The sequence below is a fragment of the Tiliqua scincoides genome, chromosome 2 (genome assembly GCF_035046505.1).
Source record: "Tiliqua scincoides isolate rTilSci1 chromosome 2, rTilSci1.hap2, whole genome shotgun sequence".
Taxonomy (NCBI): Eukaryota; Metazoa; Chordata; class Lepidosauria; order Squamata; family Scincidae; genus Tiliqua; species Tiliqua scincoides.
In genome coordinates this window covers 227,610,527-227,627,424 of record NC_089822.1, presented here as the reverse complement: position 1 = coordinate 227,627,424, position 16,898 = coordinate 227,610,527, and the positions used below count along the sequence as shown (strand labels likewise).

Sequence of the window (16,898 nt, the reverse complement as noted above, 5' to 3'; positions counted from 1 at the left end):
TTGCAATGTCTTTTCTTTGACATCCCTAGCCCTGCAGTTCTTCTGTTCCTCATCAGGAAACCCTTCCTAACCTACCCAGCACCAGCCTTTTGTGGGCCCAGAGTGAAGTTGAAACTGCCACCAGTGGCTTCAGTGAAGAGAACCGAATTAGCGAAGGCAGCTTTGCTGATGTTTACAAAGGTCGGAGGCATGGCAACCTGTATGTTGTTAAAAAGCTAAAAGATGTGAGTATCTTTCTTCTTTAAAGTTGTTCATTTAGCAGAAGTGATAAGTTAGAAAAGTTTATGAGCTGCTGGTTAGAAATATGGGTCCCACATAATTTCATAAAAATGAATTATTTGAGACTGCCACTTCCATTTTCAACCCCCTTGGATGTGGAAAAAGAATCCTGGGAGGGTGATCTTCTAAATTCAGGAAATGGTCTGGAATGGTCGTATCTCCTTCCCCGTGTGCCTGGCTTTGTTAGGTTTGGACTAAACGTATTATTGCTGCTTCTGCTACCACCAGAAACCCTAGACTGTGTGTCAGCCCAAACCTAGCAAAGGCACCCAAGTCTAGAACTCTGAACTTTCCAATTGTAGCTGGATATCTAGAAAAACTCAAACTGGGTCCACCAGTTTATACTAGAACTGATGGGGTTCACCCACCCCAAGCTAGAAGCAAACTAAATAACTTTTAGTTATTAAGAGCTGTGTGAGAGGCAGCTATGGCAAGGCACAGTGTATGGGAATACAGTGTGCCTGTGCATTGAAGAGTGATGTATTGATTGTTAAAACATGGCAGATTTAAAGTACCAGCTATATTGGCACCATGCTTAATTCAATATTTTAAGGATTAGGCTAAAATGAGTGCTAGATAATTGTAACCACTTGTTTAAAGCCAAATCAGTGAATGTATCATATGTTGGAATATATTGTCTGCTTATGTTTAAATGAGGTTGACCTTTAAGACAAGTTGTTAAATGTATTATCTTTTTATATTTTTATACCAGAATGAGACGCAAAGATTTTTTCATACAGAAGTTCAGATCTGCTTTCGGTAAGTAGTAGAAGTTGGTGGTGCAGCAGGAAACCAATACAAATAGCCAGCTTTAACTCACAGAGTCATTCTATACATATTTACTCAGAAGTAAACTCATTCTATTCAATGGGACTAATTGTCAGGTAAGCATGTCCCATGTTTGGATTTTACTGACATGCATTTCTAAGGAGCAAGAGGCAATATGCCCTGCAGTTGCTGGATGTTTTGTACATATAGAAAATGTACCACTGAGTGAGATAGAAGGGTAAACAGGCTGGCATTTCTTTTGTCTGCAATTCAAAGGGGAAAATACTTTTCCCATTCCCTTTGTAAGTTCAATATCCAGGGAAGAATCTCTTGATTTGGTTGTTGAGATATGGGAAGGCATTTCCCATGTGCAGAGGGAAGAGTAGCATCTGAAAAATCCTAGAATTGGTGCTCTCATAATAGCTGTGATAATTTGCGAGGTTGTGGAGCTGACGCTAATTGTAATTGCTGAAATGCCTCCATTTAAGATGTGATGATCTAGTAGAATTTAAGTTGTGTATTTATTTCTCCCCCCCCCCCCACACACACACACACAATGCCCTTTAGGTGTTGTCACCATAATATTCTACGGCTGCTAGGCTTCTCTGTAGAAAATGGATTTCATTGCCTGATATACCCATATATGCCTAATGGATCATTGATGGATAGACTACAGTGTCAGGTAAGCAAAAGTTTGAATATTGTTGCTTATAGTGTCAGAAACTAACAAAACATTGCATTAAAAGTAGTTGTGTAAACTACTAAAGTAGTTTACTCTAATACATTGTCATGTACTGTTCTAATGTTAGTCTGCAGTTGCAGAGCTAAGGGGAATGACATATTGGCCAAAAGGTGATAGGCTTCTCAGGAGTCTTCTCCTCTCAACAGAGCCAACAGCAAGGATGAGAACAGCCTGTCTATAGCCACTAGCCAGAGTACCCAGAGCTGCTAATAAGAACATAAGAAGAGCCCTGCTGGGTTAGGCCAAAGGCCCATCTAGTCCAGCACAGAGGCCCACCAGATGACTCAGGGAGCACACAAGACAACAAGATACCTGCAGCCTGTTCCTGATCCCTTGCATCTGGCATTCTGAGTTAGCCTACTTCTAAAACCAGGAGGTTTCACATACACTCCTGACACTCAATTTTAGTGGATGTCCCCAGGTTCTGATGTTGTGAGAGAGGATAAAGAACATCCTTATGGAGAAGCCTACTTCACCCTAAGTCTGCTGTAGTGTTTGATCAGCTGATAACTTATGGCTGCAGAGGTGAAGGGGGGAGATGACTCTTGTCCTAGTTACTAACCAGAGGAAGAAGGGTTACTGCGAAGTTGCATTCCCATTCTCATAACGAGGAAGTTCGTCTTTGGGGAGAAGTTTCCTACTTTCATTTCCTGATTTTAAATATTTTATGTAAACTGCTCAGAGACTCTAGGACAGAGTGGGATATTGATGGAGTGAATGATATTAAGCTATTTGGATAAAAGGCTGTTGTGGCCTCTTTGCAAAGGCTTTCACCAAATGTTTTCCCAGCTTGATTTACAAGTATATGTGTCACTTATGTACAAAACATCTTTTTGCCTGCCTTTTCAGACACAGTCTTCCCAGTTTGTTGTTTACTGTAGCAGAGATAGGTGCTTCAATGGTCAGGCAATCTTTGAAAGAATATAAAGCCTTTTTTTTTTTTAACTTCTGCAGGGTGGCTCTGAACCACTAACGTGGGAGAAACGCATCCAAATCTCTCTCAGACTTATTCAAGCTATTCAACACTTACATCAGTTTGGAATTATCCATGGAAATGTGAAAAGGTGAAGCACTGACTTTAAAACTTAATTCTCTTCTTTACTCCAGTTCAATTTTTTTTTCAGTAAACCAGTGAAAATTTTAAACCCATCAAATTTGAATTAAATTAATTGTTGCGAGTTTAAAATAACTTGAGACAGAAGTAGAATTGTTTCTGTTTTACTTTTCTGCTAAATGCTAAGGTAGAAGGATGGATGACTACAGATTTGGGCAGAAATATTCATTACTACAGTGTCTTTTGCTTTTTATTGCCATTATTAAGCTTCTTATGATAGCATTTCAGAGCGCGATACCATAGTCTTTCGAGACTGAAGGTTGCCAACAATGTAATGATAGCTTTTATTATAAGAGTCTAATTAGTAAGTTTCAAAAGTGCTGGGGAGAGTTTTGATTTTGGTTTTTAATAAATCTTTGAGCATTGGTTCGAATTTGCTGTTCGCTTCAGCTAATTTGAAATGCTACTTTCCATTGTCTGGATTTGAAATCAAACATGCAACAGTTTATCAGGATGCAAAATTCTCTGAACCAGAAAACATGCATGGGAGTAAGGGCAAAATTCCTTCCCAGCCCCAAGTGTATTTTGTATTATTGTGGCTAGATGACTGGGCATTTGCTGAGGAGAATCAATGGGCAAGATTATAGTTAGCCCTTCCCTCACCAGCCGATTGTCATCTATACATGCCATTGCACACCCTCCAAACAGTCTGATTTTCATCCCATTTTTACCCAGCTGAAAGCAAGTCTAGCTAAGCAGAAAATAGCTGGGATGGGTGCTATTTAACATCTCATACTTTGGACAGATCTCCTTATGTGTGCCCAATATAAGTTTGGCAATACACATTAAGTACTAGCACCAGGTTGCCAGGGGCCTTGGGGCAAAACCCTGAATTAGAACCTACCATGGCACCCATTAACCTCTTCCTAATGGCATGTTGGGCACTATCATTACCACAGGTACTGAGGCTCCAGCCTGGCTAGGTGCGCCCTCTGATGAGCATGGCTGCCCAGCCAGTGCCCAACCTGTTTAACTTCTGATGCCACCACTTCATACTGAGTTCTTGAAATTTAGAACAGGGTAAAGAAAGCTGTTGATAAAATATTGCAGTCTGATAATGGCATCGCAAATGCCATTGATGTACCTTTCAGCCTTACAACTTTTCTATAAGTTTTGTTCTTCTGTTGGAAAGACACTTAACGTTAGTTTGTGTTTTTCCAGATTGTTTTATAAGATCAGTTGAAAATTAGCTGCCAGTTCTTCTTGTTGATTGTATTTGTTGTCTCCTGCACACAGTTCCAATGTTTTGTTGGATGCAAACTTTGCACCTCAGCTTGGACATTCTGGACTTAGGCTGCGCCCTGCGGAGAAAAAGTCTGAGTATGCGGTGATGAAAACCAAAGTCTTGCAAGGTTTTCTCGCTTACCTGCCAGAAGATTTTGTCAGGCATGGACAGCTAACAGAAAAAGTGGATATATTTGGTTGTGGAATAGTAAGTTCTCTTCTCTTTCTGTGCGCTTGCACCAGGGTTGCTCTTCATGTGATGGTCAGGAGACACGTCATCCCCCCCACCCGCTGCTGCAGGCATCAACCACCTGACCTTCCTTCTGTCACCTCTGGTGCCCTTTGGCGTGCCTCCTCTCTCTCCTAGTGTTGCCTGCTGCAGTAGCTTTGTGCAATGAGAGAACAAGCGAGTACCCTCTCGCAGAGTTGGCAGCACTTTGGCCTACAAGAACACTGCCTGCTTTGCCCTTTGCATGTGCAGTTAAATGGCAGCATGATGAGGGTGTGTGGGAACTGTTGCTGGAACTGGTGTGTGCTGCTCTTACCATGAGCACTTGCGTTTGTTTAGGGGCTTGTGTAGCATTCTCAGCTCTTCTGTTCCTTTTCTCTTCTGAGTGGAGTTGTCTCTCTCTCTTCTCCTAAACCTTAACGAGCAGAAATACTAAAAAATTTACAGTGGCGGTTTCCATCTCCTAGCAATAACAAAAGGCTGTTGAGATGGGGTTAAAGCAGCAGAAATCCACCAATTAGAGGTGTTGGGTTGAGGAAAGCTTTTCTTAGATTCAGGCTGGGATAGGATTTCATGTCCCCTTGTTCACTTTCTCCAAAGGCTCCATCTGTGCAGTATGTTTAGAAGTAGAGAGAGCCAAAAAGAACATCAGTGGGCAGAGAGCAAGGAGGCAGGGATGTTAGCATGGAGGGAGGAGTGCAAGATGCATGTATTCCAACATAGGTGGAGGCAGAAACTTTGGCGCCTCATGCTGCAATAATTTTTCTGAAGCTAAACAAGTCTTGATCTGGTTGGTGTCTCTGGGGACCATACATAAAGACTACCTTGAGTTCCATGATTAAGCAACGAAGGATATACAGTAATAAGCTAATAATATATATTGAGGAAAGGGCCATGGCACATGGATGGAGCATGTGGTTTGCATGTTAAGGGTCCCCCGTTCAATCCCCAGCACCTCCAAGCAGAACCAGCCTTCAGAGCTGTGGGGCCCAATTGGAGTTTTGTTTTTGAAGGGCCCCACGTTCACAGCCAACTTCTGTAGAAATTAAGAGATATAAAAAACAGTTATTATAGACTTTATATATCTCTATGGTAGAATGGAAAGCAACAAAATGTGTGCTTAAAAAGTGCATGTGGGTGAATGGACCACATGGATCTAAGCATATTTTAATATAACGTTGTAAGCCTACAGGTAAACAAACAGAAGCATGATTTTGCAGGTCCCAGTTGAGAGCAACTGGTTCAATTGGCTTAAAAGCTGACCCTGTCTCCAGGTAGACAAGTGGTCTTTAACCCTTTTCATGCCACTATCTAAATAAAATAGACTGGGGACCCATCACCAATCCCACCCAACCCCACGATCCAATCTGCCCACCCCCTGTTCCTGTCTACCCTGTTTTCCCCTATCATGTCTTCACAACAACCCTGTGATGTAGTGGCCTGAGCAGGGCCAGCCTTTTGAGCTGGGGATAAGACCGCAAGAAGAAGCTGTGCAGGATGATATCAAGAACTCCATTTTGATAAGGCAGTGCCATTATTGGATTGGATCTAAGCCTTCTTGCACATATTTTGAAAGGTTGCCGTGACCCCCCCCCCCAACGAGGCCTGTGACCCTATTGGTGTCACGTCCATCAGGCTGAAGAACACTGAGGTAAAGCACAGAATGACAGAAAAATTCCTCTCTGAAATGCTGGAGAGACACTGGTAGCACTGACCTTGATGGTGCAATGGTCTGATTCAGGATAAGTCAGTATTCTGTGATAAGCAAATGTCTGCAAATTAGTAATGTAACACTAATTTATTTTCGTATTTAGAGTTTATAGAAATAACAGTATTTAATTTGTTTTTTTAAGTACAGAATTTACATTAACTCGATGAAATCCTGAATAGAACAGTTGCTCTGAAATGAATTTCTGCTTGATGCATGCATTGCTTTTGAGCTCCGAGGAAAACTAGGTGGAAACTGTTCTGGCAATGAATATTCCTTTGGTCTTTATCCATTCTAAAGAAATGGAATGTCTAATTATAAACAAAAAATGTTTTCTAGGTTTTAGCAGAGATACTGACTGGCATGAAGGCAATGGATGAAAGAAGGCATCCTGTTTTTCTGGTAAGTGGAGAAAATGTGTGTGGGTGTGTATATCTTGAGTTGCGGTCTGGTTCGTAGAATGCAATTCTTGTGCCAGAATGCCTTCATGCAGATCAGCTGTGTCATGGTATGCAAAACCTTGTCTGCTTTTGAGGTGGACTCACCACATCCATAACCTGATAGTGCAGGTACATCCCATCATAATGCTACACATGCAGCCCCAGGAATAAGCTTGAACTCTAGGCATTGTACAGCTGCTTGTGGAGCTGCATGCATCTTAACATTCATTCACCCATCTTTAGGTTTCCTTTTTTTGTATCTACCCATCAGTATTGGCAAGTATGTCATGCAACTTGAGACATCTGAGAGCTGTGACAGTAGGTTGGGGGCCTATTCTAGGCAATAGAAACTGGTGTACTTGAAACTGCACAAGTCTTAACAAGGTCAAATAGTTCAGGCACAGACTATGACAAATACAGCATAGTGTTTTTAAAATCACCAAATAAAGCAGAATACTAGTGGGTTGAAAAATCTAATTAATTGGGGGGTTTTTTTAGTTCTCATTATTATGACATTTGGGGTACATGGTTTAACTATGTAAAAACTGAACATTATTTCTGTTTCATAATATAATTTTGACATAATCCAGTTTAATATTATTCTGATACAAATGAGAGGGAGAGAGAGAGAGAGAGAGAGAGAGAGCATCTGCATCTCTGCCAATCTTTTTCTTCAACAGAAAGATGTCCTCCTTGATGAAATCCAAGCAGCAAAAGAACGACTCTGTTCGAAGCAAAGAACCTTTGAAAGACTGGCTGCTGAGACAATATGTTACAAATTTCAAGACAGGAGTGCAGTTTGCTTGTCGGCAACAGCTGCTGTTTCTTTGTCTACTGCTATCTGTGTGTGTCTACGGAGAAAGAATCCTGACATGGTTGAGGTAAATGCAGGAGTTTCCCCTTTTTTGCTTCACCCCATGCTTCAATAGCAAAGCATTGCTCCCCACTCTTACAGTTCTGTATAAACAGGTGTGCATCACAGCCAGCATCCTATACATGGCAATTGTGGGAGCAAGCACTGGTGTTCGTAGCAGAGTGTAAAGTTTAATGTTTATCTCAAAATGCTCAGAAACATGCGCTGGGAGCTGCAGCTGTTTACATCTCCATTGCATGTTTGTAGACCCATGTCTTGCTTTCACACATTACACATTCATTACAGTAAACATGATTGAATTATGTAAACTATGAATAGCTCTTAGTAGAAAAGCTGGGATGTAGAACTGTGCTATTTTTTCATCCTATGGTGGGCAAGCCTTGGCTATTGAAAGCTCAACAATCCTAGATGAGGACAACCATCAGTGAGGCACTATGGATAAGATTGCTTCACTGATATCCTGAGTAGGTTCCTCTCCCAACACAGAAGAACAAAGCTGTGACACTGTGCCTATTCTGGGAACTTCATGCTAAAGTTGCCTTATGCTGAGTCAGACCATTGGTTCATCTAGCTCAGTGTTGCCAACACTGACTGGCACTGACTCAGCACATAAGAACATAAGAACATAAGAACAGCCCCACTGGATCAGGCCATAGGCCCATCTAGTCCAGCTTCCTGTATCTCACAGCGGCCCACCAAATGCCCCAGGGAGCACACCAGATAACAAGAGACCTCATCCTGGTGCTCTCCCCTACATCTGGCATTCTGACTTAACCCATTCCTAAAATCAGGAGGTTGCGCATACACATCATGGCTTGTACCCCATAATGGATTTTTCCTCCAGAAACTTGTCCAATCCCCTTTTAAAGGCGTCTAGGCTAGACGCCAGCACCACATCCTGTGGCAAGGAGTTCCACAGACCGACCACGCGCTGAGTAAAGAAATATTTTCTTTTGTCTGTCCTAACCCGCCCAACACTCAATTTTAGTGGATGTCCCCTGGTTCTGGTATTATGTGAGAGTGTAAAGAGCATCTCCCTATCCACTCTGTCCATCCCCTGCATAATTTTGTATGTCTCAATCATGTCCCCCCTCAAGCGTCTCTTTTCTAGGCTGAAGAGGCCCAAACGCCGTAGCCTTTCCTCATAAGGAAGGTGCCCCAGCCCCGTAATCATCTTAGTCGCTCTCTTTTGCACCTTTTCCATTTCCACTATGTCTTTTTTGAGATGCGGCGACCAGAACTGGACACAATACTCCAGGTGTGGCCTTACCATCGATTTGTACAACGGCATTATAATACTAGCCGTTTTGTTCTCAATACCCTTCCTAATGATCCCAAGCATAGAATTGGCCTTCTTCACTGCCACCGCACATTGGGTCGACACTTTCATCGACCTGTCCACCACCACCCCAAGATCTCTCTCCTGATCTGTCACAGAACAGCTCAAAACCCATCAGCCTATATCTAAAGTTTTGATTTTTTGCCCCAATGTGCATGACTTTACACTTACTGACATTGAAGCGCATCTGCCATTTTGCTGCCCATTCTGCCAGTCTGGAGAGATCCTTCTGGAGCTCCTCACAATCACTTCTGGTCTTTACCACTCGGAAAAGTTTGGTGTCGTCTGCAAACTTAGCCACTTCACTGCTCAACCCTGTCTCCAGGTCATTTATGAAGAGGTTGAAAAGCACCGGTCCCAGGACAGATCCTTGGGGCACACCGCTTTTCACCTCTCTCCATTGTGAAAATTGCCCATTGACACCCACTCTCTGCTTCCTGGCCTCCAACCAGTTCTCAATCCACGAGAGGACCTGTCCTCTAATTCCCTGACTGTGGAGTTTTTTCAGTAGCCTTTGGTGAGGGACCGTGTCAAACGCCTTCTGAAAGTCCAGATATATAATGTCCACGGGTTCTCCCGCATCCACATGCCTCTTTCACATTTTCTGCCTTTTTCAGCCATACCTAGAGATTCCAAGGAATGAACTTGGGACCTTTTGCATGCAAAGCTCGTACTTCACCACTGAACTACTGCCTGTGCCCACTATGTTGCCAGCCTTCAGAATTTGACTAGAAACTGTACTTTGTCCATATGTATCTTCTTTCTTTTTCCACTAAGTGTGTCCCTAAGCGTTGTAGGAAGGAGAGAGATGGCTTTCTTTCAGTGAGGGAAATCTGAATCAACTATGTAATGTTGTTTAAACAGGCATGTGAAATTATGGAAGTGGTAGATCGTCAACTACAAGATCAGAATGTATTGGAAGGAAACAAATGTTCTAGACTCTCCGTTAACACCCCAGAAGAAACCAATGACGAGCCAGCTAGTCCCTTCATTGGTGCTATCTTAGGTAACAATCATGAGGGTAATGTGAATGCCACAGTCCTGAACTGCGCAGATTTGTTACCTCCTTTAATAAGCGTCATGCCTCCGGAAGCATACTCTGAGCAGATGTTACGGGTCCCTTGTGAATCAGATGAATCCAGTAGTTTTTTGTGGGATTTTAAGGAGGATGGTACATGCCAACCACCAAGCAGCAGCCATGCAGAGCCAGAAAGCATTTCCTTCACTGAGCCTCAGTCATGTGATCCAGAATGTACCAGTAACTTCACAGCAGAAAATATAGCCTCTGACAGAAGGAAGATGATACAGGAAACAGCTGCTTCTCCAAACACAATGGACCCATCAATCAGAGAAAACTCTGATGCTGCCTGTTATTCGCAAGGTAACAAGGTAACTTAAGTATTCTTTGAAGGGGGGAAATTAAGTCTGTCAGGTAAGACACATGGTACTGGAAATCTACCAGAAAGGCTTGACCTAATTTGTATTCTTAATAGCATATGCTTACCTAATTTGTATTTTTTCCTGTCGCCTGACAGAGGCAGTCTAGGTCAGCGTTTCTCAATATTTGTCCCCCACTGTACCACTTTGGATGGTCCACCTACTGGAAGTACTACCAATGATGTCATTGCTGGTTACTTCTGAATTGTGAGGCCAGATGCAATGGGACAAACACCAGTAAGAGATTTAGAGTGGATGGGATGGCTTTTTCAAGTGCATGAAAAGTGCACGCTGGAGCTCAGCCTGCCGAGCAGAGCTGGCCCTACAGATGCCCTGCCAAAGGAACCATTTGAAACCGGGTCTGCATCAAGAAGTGGGTAGTGGTTCAAAGCTGTCACTGTTGCATAAACGTTATGTGCTGGCCAATATGAATCTCTAAGATAAGGAGCTGATGGGTTTATAACATACGTAGTAAACTTTTAATGTGATAACTACTGCATATAAGCATCTTTCAATAATTCCTGCCTCCATAGGTTAGAAAGGTGACCTAGCAAGACAACTAACATTCCATAGTTTTTCAGGCTTCTGATTTTCTATTTCATCAACAGTATGGGTGTGTTTGTGTTTATTAGCTATATATGTCAATGATGTGACATAGGATGTTTGCTTTTTGTTCAGGACCAGCCAATGAAGCCTCAATGGGAATAAAGATCAACGATAAAAAAAAGAAGCTGATGGAATTATTTTCAATGTATGAAGCAAAGATGCTAAACAGTTCTGAACTCTTTGAATCTTAAACATAACTAAATTTTCATCTGTAGCATTTTTAAAAGAAGGAACTCTTAGCAGCAGCAGCTACAGCAAAATACATTAAAGTACTGTGTTGGATGACTATGGGCACAATCCTAACCCACTTTCCAGCACCGACATAAAGGAATGCAACTTATGGGTAAGGGAACAAACATTGCCATACCTTGAGGAGGCCTCCATCACTGTGCCTCAACTGCAGGATGCAGGACATGCCCCACTGGCACAGCTATGTCAGTGCTGCATAGTTGGTTAGGATTGTGCCCTGTGTTAGACAGATATATTACTGTTTGTTTGAGGGGGGGAGGGATCAATTCATAGAACTTGGGCTAAGGTGACCCTCTTTCTTGGTTCATGGCTAGGGTTGAAATAGACTTTGGTAGCTATTAGCCCTCTTGAAGCTAAAGGAGAGTAGTCTATGCTAAATCCAGAAGGGAAGAAAGTAGCATTCTTCTCCTTCATTGGAGTAAGCTGAATACGGTGTATTTGCACTGCTTGGATGAAGAATCTCCAGGAATAAAATGCATTGAATTATCTTGCCTTACATGTGGTGAAGAACTGGACAGCTCATGTGCTTGTCTTCCAACTGGGATTAGAAAATTTGCAGGATAATATTCTACCACAACTCGGGGCCTAGTTGATTAACATTAATATGTATCACAGTGTCATATGTTTTAATACCACATTTTGTATCATTTTCTAGTTGAGCATATTGGGCTGACCTTCCAGCTGACCCTGTGTGCTTTTTTTTATATAGTCCTCTGTCTCTTAGTATCTTTCAGCAGATGTAAATTATGTGAGTTTTGATACACATGTTGGTGCAAGGTAATATTGTATTAGGTAGTTATTTAGTCTTATAGATCATTGAATACATAAAAAATTTTTTTAAACAAGTTAAATTTTGCACCTTGTTTGACTTTATAAACTTTAGTTTTGTCCATAGATAATTTAAATCTCATACTTTGAATATATCAAATCTTGTTTTGTCTTCAGGCAGCATAGGGTTGCAATCTTATACAAACATACCTGGGAAAAATTCTCACTGAACTCAGTGGGGCTCACTTTTTTGAATACATATATAGTGCATAGGATATGCACTCTATATCTCATGGTTTGGCTGAATTTATGAAATTTTGGTTATTGTTTGTTAATTTATACCTTTCCTACTTTGGTTGAATTTACAGGATTTTGTTTTACAGGCATTGTTGTATTAATAGATAATTTAAATATTATATTTCGGCTGGATTTATAAGTTATGTTTTGGTTTGTAAATTATGTAAATCTTGTAAATTCTGTAAAAAAATTAAAATATGAACTCTGAAATATATTTAGATTATTTGTTTTTCTTGAATTATGAATGGTGTGCATTGGAATATATTTAAATATCAAAACCTGATAGAAACAGTAAGTATACCTCGCTGTGTGATGTGTTGCAGTGACTGAGTTCCCCTTGCTATCTTATACTCATGAGTTTTCCTTAAGGAAAACCTAACACAAAGTTGGGTAGAAAAAGGGTTCTCCTGAGACACTTGAAATCAGCATTATGGCAGGAAGTATAGCCCAGCAAACAGGTAGTTCTGTGCGTTTCCATGTCGCCTTCATCTTGTTTCCCAAGAGCAGTAGATCCTATCCAGTCCACCTGCTGCCATGTGCTGATTGGGCATCCAAGCTGTTCCAGGGATGCTCACTGATTGGGGATCCCACCTGATCCAGTTCAGTGGGCAGGTAGGGGTGCCCAGGGGGTTATAAACCATCCCATTTGACAGATCTATAGCATCACTGAACTTATAGGCGAGTGTCTGTGGTGATTCTAAGTTGATCTCACAGATAAGCCGAGGGCAGATTTCAGGCCCCAAATCATGGAATTTTCTATGACCCTCGGATAAGCCGGGGGCTAAACTTGGGGGGGGGGGGTCTGACTATAATTGTCTGATTTTACCTGAAGCCAGATCCTGAAAAATAACCTTCCAGTAATTGTTACCTAAAAACTGTAGTTTCTAATTTGTTAAAAATACAATAAAAGATCGTAAGATGCATTTTTGTTTATTAACTTTTAAAATTCTGGTCTTCGCAACATTTGTGTAAACACTGTCAGAGTAAGTGTTGTGCCTGTAAGCAACATACCAGTAGAACCATCAGTCAAATCCTTCTTTAAGGTGCCTGGTGTGTTAAGCCAGAGGTTTTACGTATGACATGCAACATAAAACATGCAATTGGGAGTGTGCAGTTCAGTTCACAGCAGGGAGATGAGCAACAAGGACTGAGCTGTGCACAGTTGCAACGTGCTTTCCATGGGTGTTACTCTTAAGTACTGGTGCACTGCAGCCTTGGACCTTGTTTCAGATGGAAATGAGGATCACATCCTGGGGTTTTAAAAACCAGACCCCCTAAGCTTGGGGGGGGGTGAAATTCTTTGCAAAGGACTTGCCAGGAATGTTCAGAGGCAGCAGGAAAAGCAGAAAAGGAGGCATTTCCCTTCTTCTCCAAACTGGAAGGAAGACAAAGGGGCTTCTGGGAATTGTGGGGAGGCTTTGTGGGAGCATATGCTGCATTCCATAGCAGCAGCCCATACAGACCACAGTTCCCAGAAGAGCCTTCACTTCTCTTCCTGTCTGGAGGCTAAAATGGCTGCCTCTGAATACCGTAATTACTGGTAAAAATTCTCTTTTCTCCACCTGCTTCCTGCTTCTCAACCCATTTCTAGGCCCCTCTCAACTTTACCAGACAGCTGCTGAGCCTCCAGAAGCTTCCCAGAAGCTCCCAGAGGACCCTGCCTCATTCACTGCATTGACCTGGGTATAAGTCGACCCAGGATCTCAGGCTCCATTTTTAGGCATAAATTTTTTGACTTATAGCCAAGTATATACGGTACTTCTTAGTATACATGCCTAGGCTAGGAGGACTGCAGCCTGACATCATGGTCCCGGCTTGGCTGCTCTTCCTTCCCGAGCAGCACTCAGGAGCCTTCCAAAGGGGGGGCCACGGCACCAAGCATGGAGCCCAGACAGTTGATCCTTAGTGAGGCCACTGATCTAGCACTTCCAGTCTCCAGTCACCTGTGCAGTCAAGTGGCAGCCTGTTCCGCAGGTGCATTCTATGCCTGCAAGAACTTTCGTGTGTGCAAAGCCTCCCCCTGATGCAGGGACTGCTCGGAAGCCAGTGTAGGGTGTCTGTGGAGTGTCAAGAGGTAGAAGCTCAGGCAAGGCCCACGTGGAAACCTGGGAGATGCCCAGCCAACAGCGGGCAGGTGGAGGATGGAGGGGGCGGTGCGTGTTGCTAAGTGGGGCAGGCAGGCAAAACGGGGGTGGCGGACTCTGGGGGTCCTCGCTCCTGGCGCTTATCACATAGTCCAAGGCTCCAGGCGCTTGCCTGCTCTGCTGGCAGCCAGTGTCACACTACTGCTGGTCTCGTGCTGCCTTGGCGGTCACCAGGGGTTGCGCTCCTGCGCTTTCTGCCTGCCCGGGTGACTGGGGAGCAAGGCGGTGCCAGCCGCCAGCAGGAGGTGAACTCCTGAGCTCAGGAGATTGAACCTTACCCGCTGGGTGGACCCCACCATGCACCACTCGCCTGCTGTTTCTCCAGCCACTGCGGGACTCCCCTTTACCTGTCGCGGAGTGCGGGGCCTCCCTCCTCCAATGGACTTTGTGCATGCAAATGAGGGCGCTACCTGCCTGCATCCCTGCTGCTGCGCTCGCATCCCTCTGGCTGGGCATCCCGAGGACCCCTGGCTGGGCAGCAGGTGAAAGGTCTGGGGCTTCACACTATTTCCTTTGTTGCCATGAGAAGGGAGGGAGGTGTGGACTCTGGCTTGCCTGCATGTCCTGAAGTGGGTGCCTTAATCCATTGGCGTGAAGGGGAACCATGTCACTCCAACAACAGTGGAACCCAAATTGCCTCCAAGTTGCCTCAACAGCCCTGGAAAAACACCAACAGAAGAAGCACCAGTAAACAGCTACTGGAAAAGACGCCATACTGGGGTGAATAATGTTGCACTCGCTGCCCCAAATGGCTCTGAGGCAAGGGGCAGGGGCTACTTTACATGGGTGTTCAGATGCCTGAAAAAGTTGGCGTTTTGACCCCCCTCTCGCTACGCCACTTTTTCAGGCATCTGAACACCCATGTAAAGTAGCCCCTGCCCCTTGCCTCAGAGCTATTTGGGGCAGCGAGTGCAACACGGAGCCCAGTATGACTCTGGTGGTAAGGAGGAGGGGGCACTTTACACAGGCATTCCGATATCTGAAAAAGTTAGCGTTTTGACCCCCCTCTAGCTACGCAACTGAGGAGGAGCACCACTTGAAAAGGTGCCTTTTTGCCTGGTTGGCAGTACTAACTGCTAACTAAGGGCCCGATCCTATCCAATTTTCCAGTGCTGGTGCAGCCCTGCCAATGGGGCATGCACTACATCCTGTGGTAGAGGGACAGTCACAGAGGCTTCCTCAAGATAAGGGAACATTTGTTTCCTTACCTTGGGGCTGCATTATAGCAGCACCAGTGCTGGAAAGTTGGGTAGGATTGGGCCCTAAGCCACTAAATAATCAGCAAACAAAGTTAGGCAAGTATTAAAAGTATGTTTAATAAAACCCAAAAGAAAGGGGAAGGAAAGAAAATCAGGAAGAAGTGGACAGAATTACAGCAACAAACCTTTGGAGAACTATTCTCAAATACTGTACAGTGTTGCAATTGAATGCAGTTATGGAAAATGTCCAGTAGAGAGAGCCAGGAGAGCTAGTTAAGAGAAAAGGGAGAGAAACAACACAGACCATAAACCAACAGAAATGGGCAAGAAAAGAAAATAACTGTTCACTGAATGTGGCGATGAGGTCTCAGTATCTGTTGGCCTTATTACAGCAATGAACCATTGGAGAACCATTTTGCCTTCTGATCAAGGGATCAACCAGCTCTCCTACACTCCTTCCTTCAGGCCCATGAGAGGGGGATGCAGAAGGTACATTGTACCTGGGCCTGGGATCAAAAAGGGGGCCCATGAGCCAGGCAGAGATTTCCTGGGATCTCATAAAATGTTTGCATATATTGTGTGAAGATGAGCATTCATATTGTGCATAAACCTACACACTTTTATATACTGTAATTCCTGTAATTTATATACTGTACTGTAATTGGTAGAAATTATGGATCCAATGGAAATCCAGTTATGATCCAATAGAAAAGGGAAGGGACTCAAAAGAAACTATGTACCCCAAAAACACTGCACCACCAAAGGGGCCCAAAAGAAACACTGTACCCCCTGATAAAATTCCTCTCAGAGGCCCTAGGAGTGGGTGGAACAAGGAGAAGATGGGGGAGGGAGGATCAGTAACAGAGTAGCCCCCTTGCAATTTGTCTCTTGCTTAAGCAACTTTGCTCATCCCTGTGTTGCTGACTAGCAATTTGGGCACTGACTAGCAATTGCTGACTAGCTGACTAGCAATTTGGACACTGGCTTATGTGAACACTTGATTGAGCCAACCCAGGGTCCCTAAGGGTGCAATCCTAACCACTTATGTCAGTGTGTTCCAGTACTGGCATAGTGGTGCCAATGGGACGTGTGCTGCATTTGGGTGTCACTTACGGAGGCCTCCTCAAAGTCAGGGAATGTTTGTTCCCTTACCTCAGAGCTGCATTGCCCTTGTGTCAGTGCTGGAAGCACTGGATTGCGCCCTAAGTCCTGAGCTCAACACCAATTGGGGCCTAGTTCATGAACCGCAGGCTCTAGTCCACGAACAAACGTTCATACCACAATAAGACTGCAACTGTCCACAGACTTCTTTGGACGCAAAGGCCATTGACTCAACAGGGCCTACTCTCCTCTAAATGAGCATTTCTCAGCCTTTGTCCCCCGCTGCACCACTTTGCATGGTGCGCCTAATGGAAGCGCACTGGAAGTAACCAGCAATGGTGTCATCACCAGTCACCTCCAGACTGGGACACCGCAACAAA

General features: G+C 43.7%; 1 protein-coding gene across 2 annotated transcripts in view; it reads left to right on the top strand.

Moving 5' to 3' along the window:
- Window positions 1–12,199, top strand: part of IRAK2 (interleukin 1 receptor associated kinase 2) — a 28,839-nt gene extending 16,640 nt beyond the window's left edge. Inside the window, exons 5-13 of one of the 2 annotated variants that reach the window (XM_066618140.1) lie at window positions 30–224; window positions 992–1,038; window positions 1,615–1,729; window positions 2,744–2,853; window positions 4,140–4,335; window positions 6,404–6,466; window positions 7,185–7,385; window positions 9,582–10,098; window positions 10,833–12,199. In XM_066618140.1, coding sequence (XP_066474237.1) covers window positions 30–224; window positions 992–1,038; window positions 1,615–1,729; window positions 2,744–2,853; window positions 4,140–4,335; window positions 6,404–6,466; window positions 7,185–7,385; window positions 9,582–10,098; window positions 10,833–10,951 — 1,563 coding nt within the window. In that variant the 3' untranslated portion in view covers window positions 10,952–12,199. Of the gene's footprint in view, window positions 1–29; window positions 225–991; window positions 1,039–1,614; window positions 1,730–2,743; window positions 2,854–4,139; window positions 4,336–6,403; window positions 6,467–7,184; window positions 7,386–9,581; window positions 10,107–10,832 lie in introns of both variants that reach the window. The other variant, XM_066618141.1, reaches the window with a different exon arrangement.
- The last annotated feature ends 4,699 nt before the right edge of the window (window positions 12,200–16,898 follow it).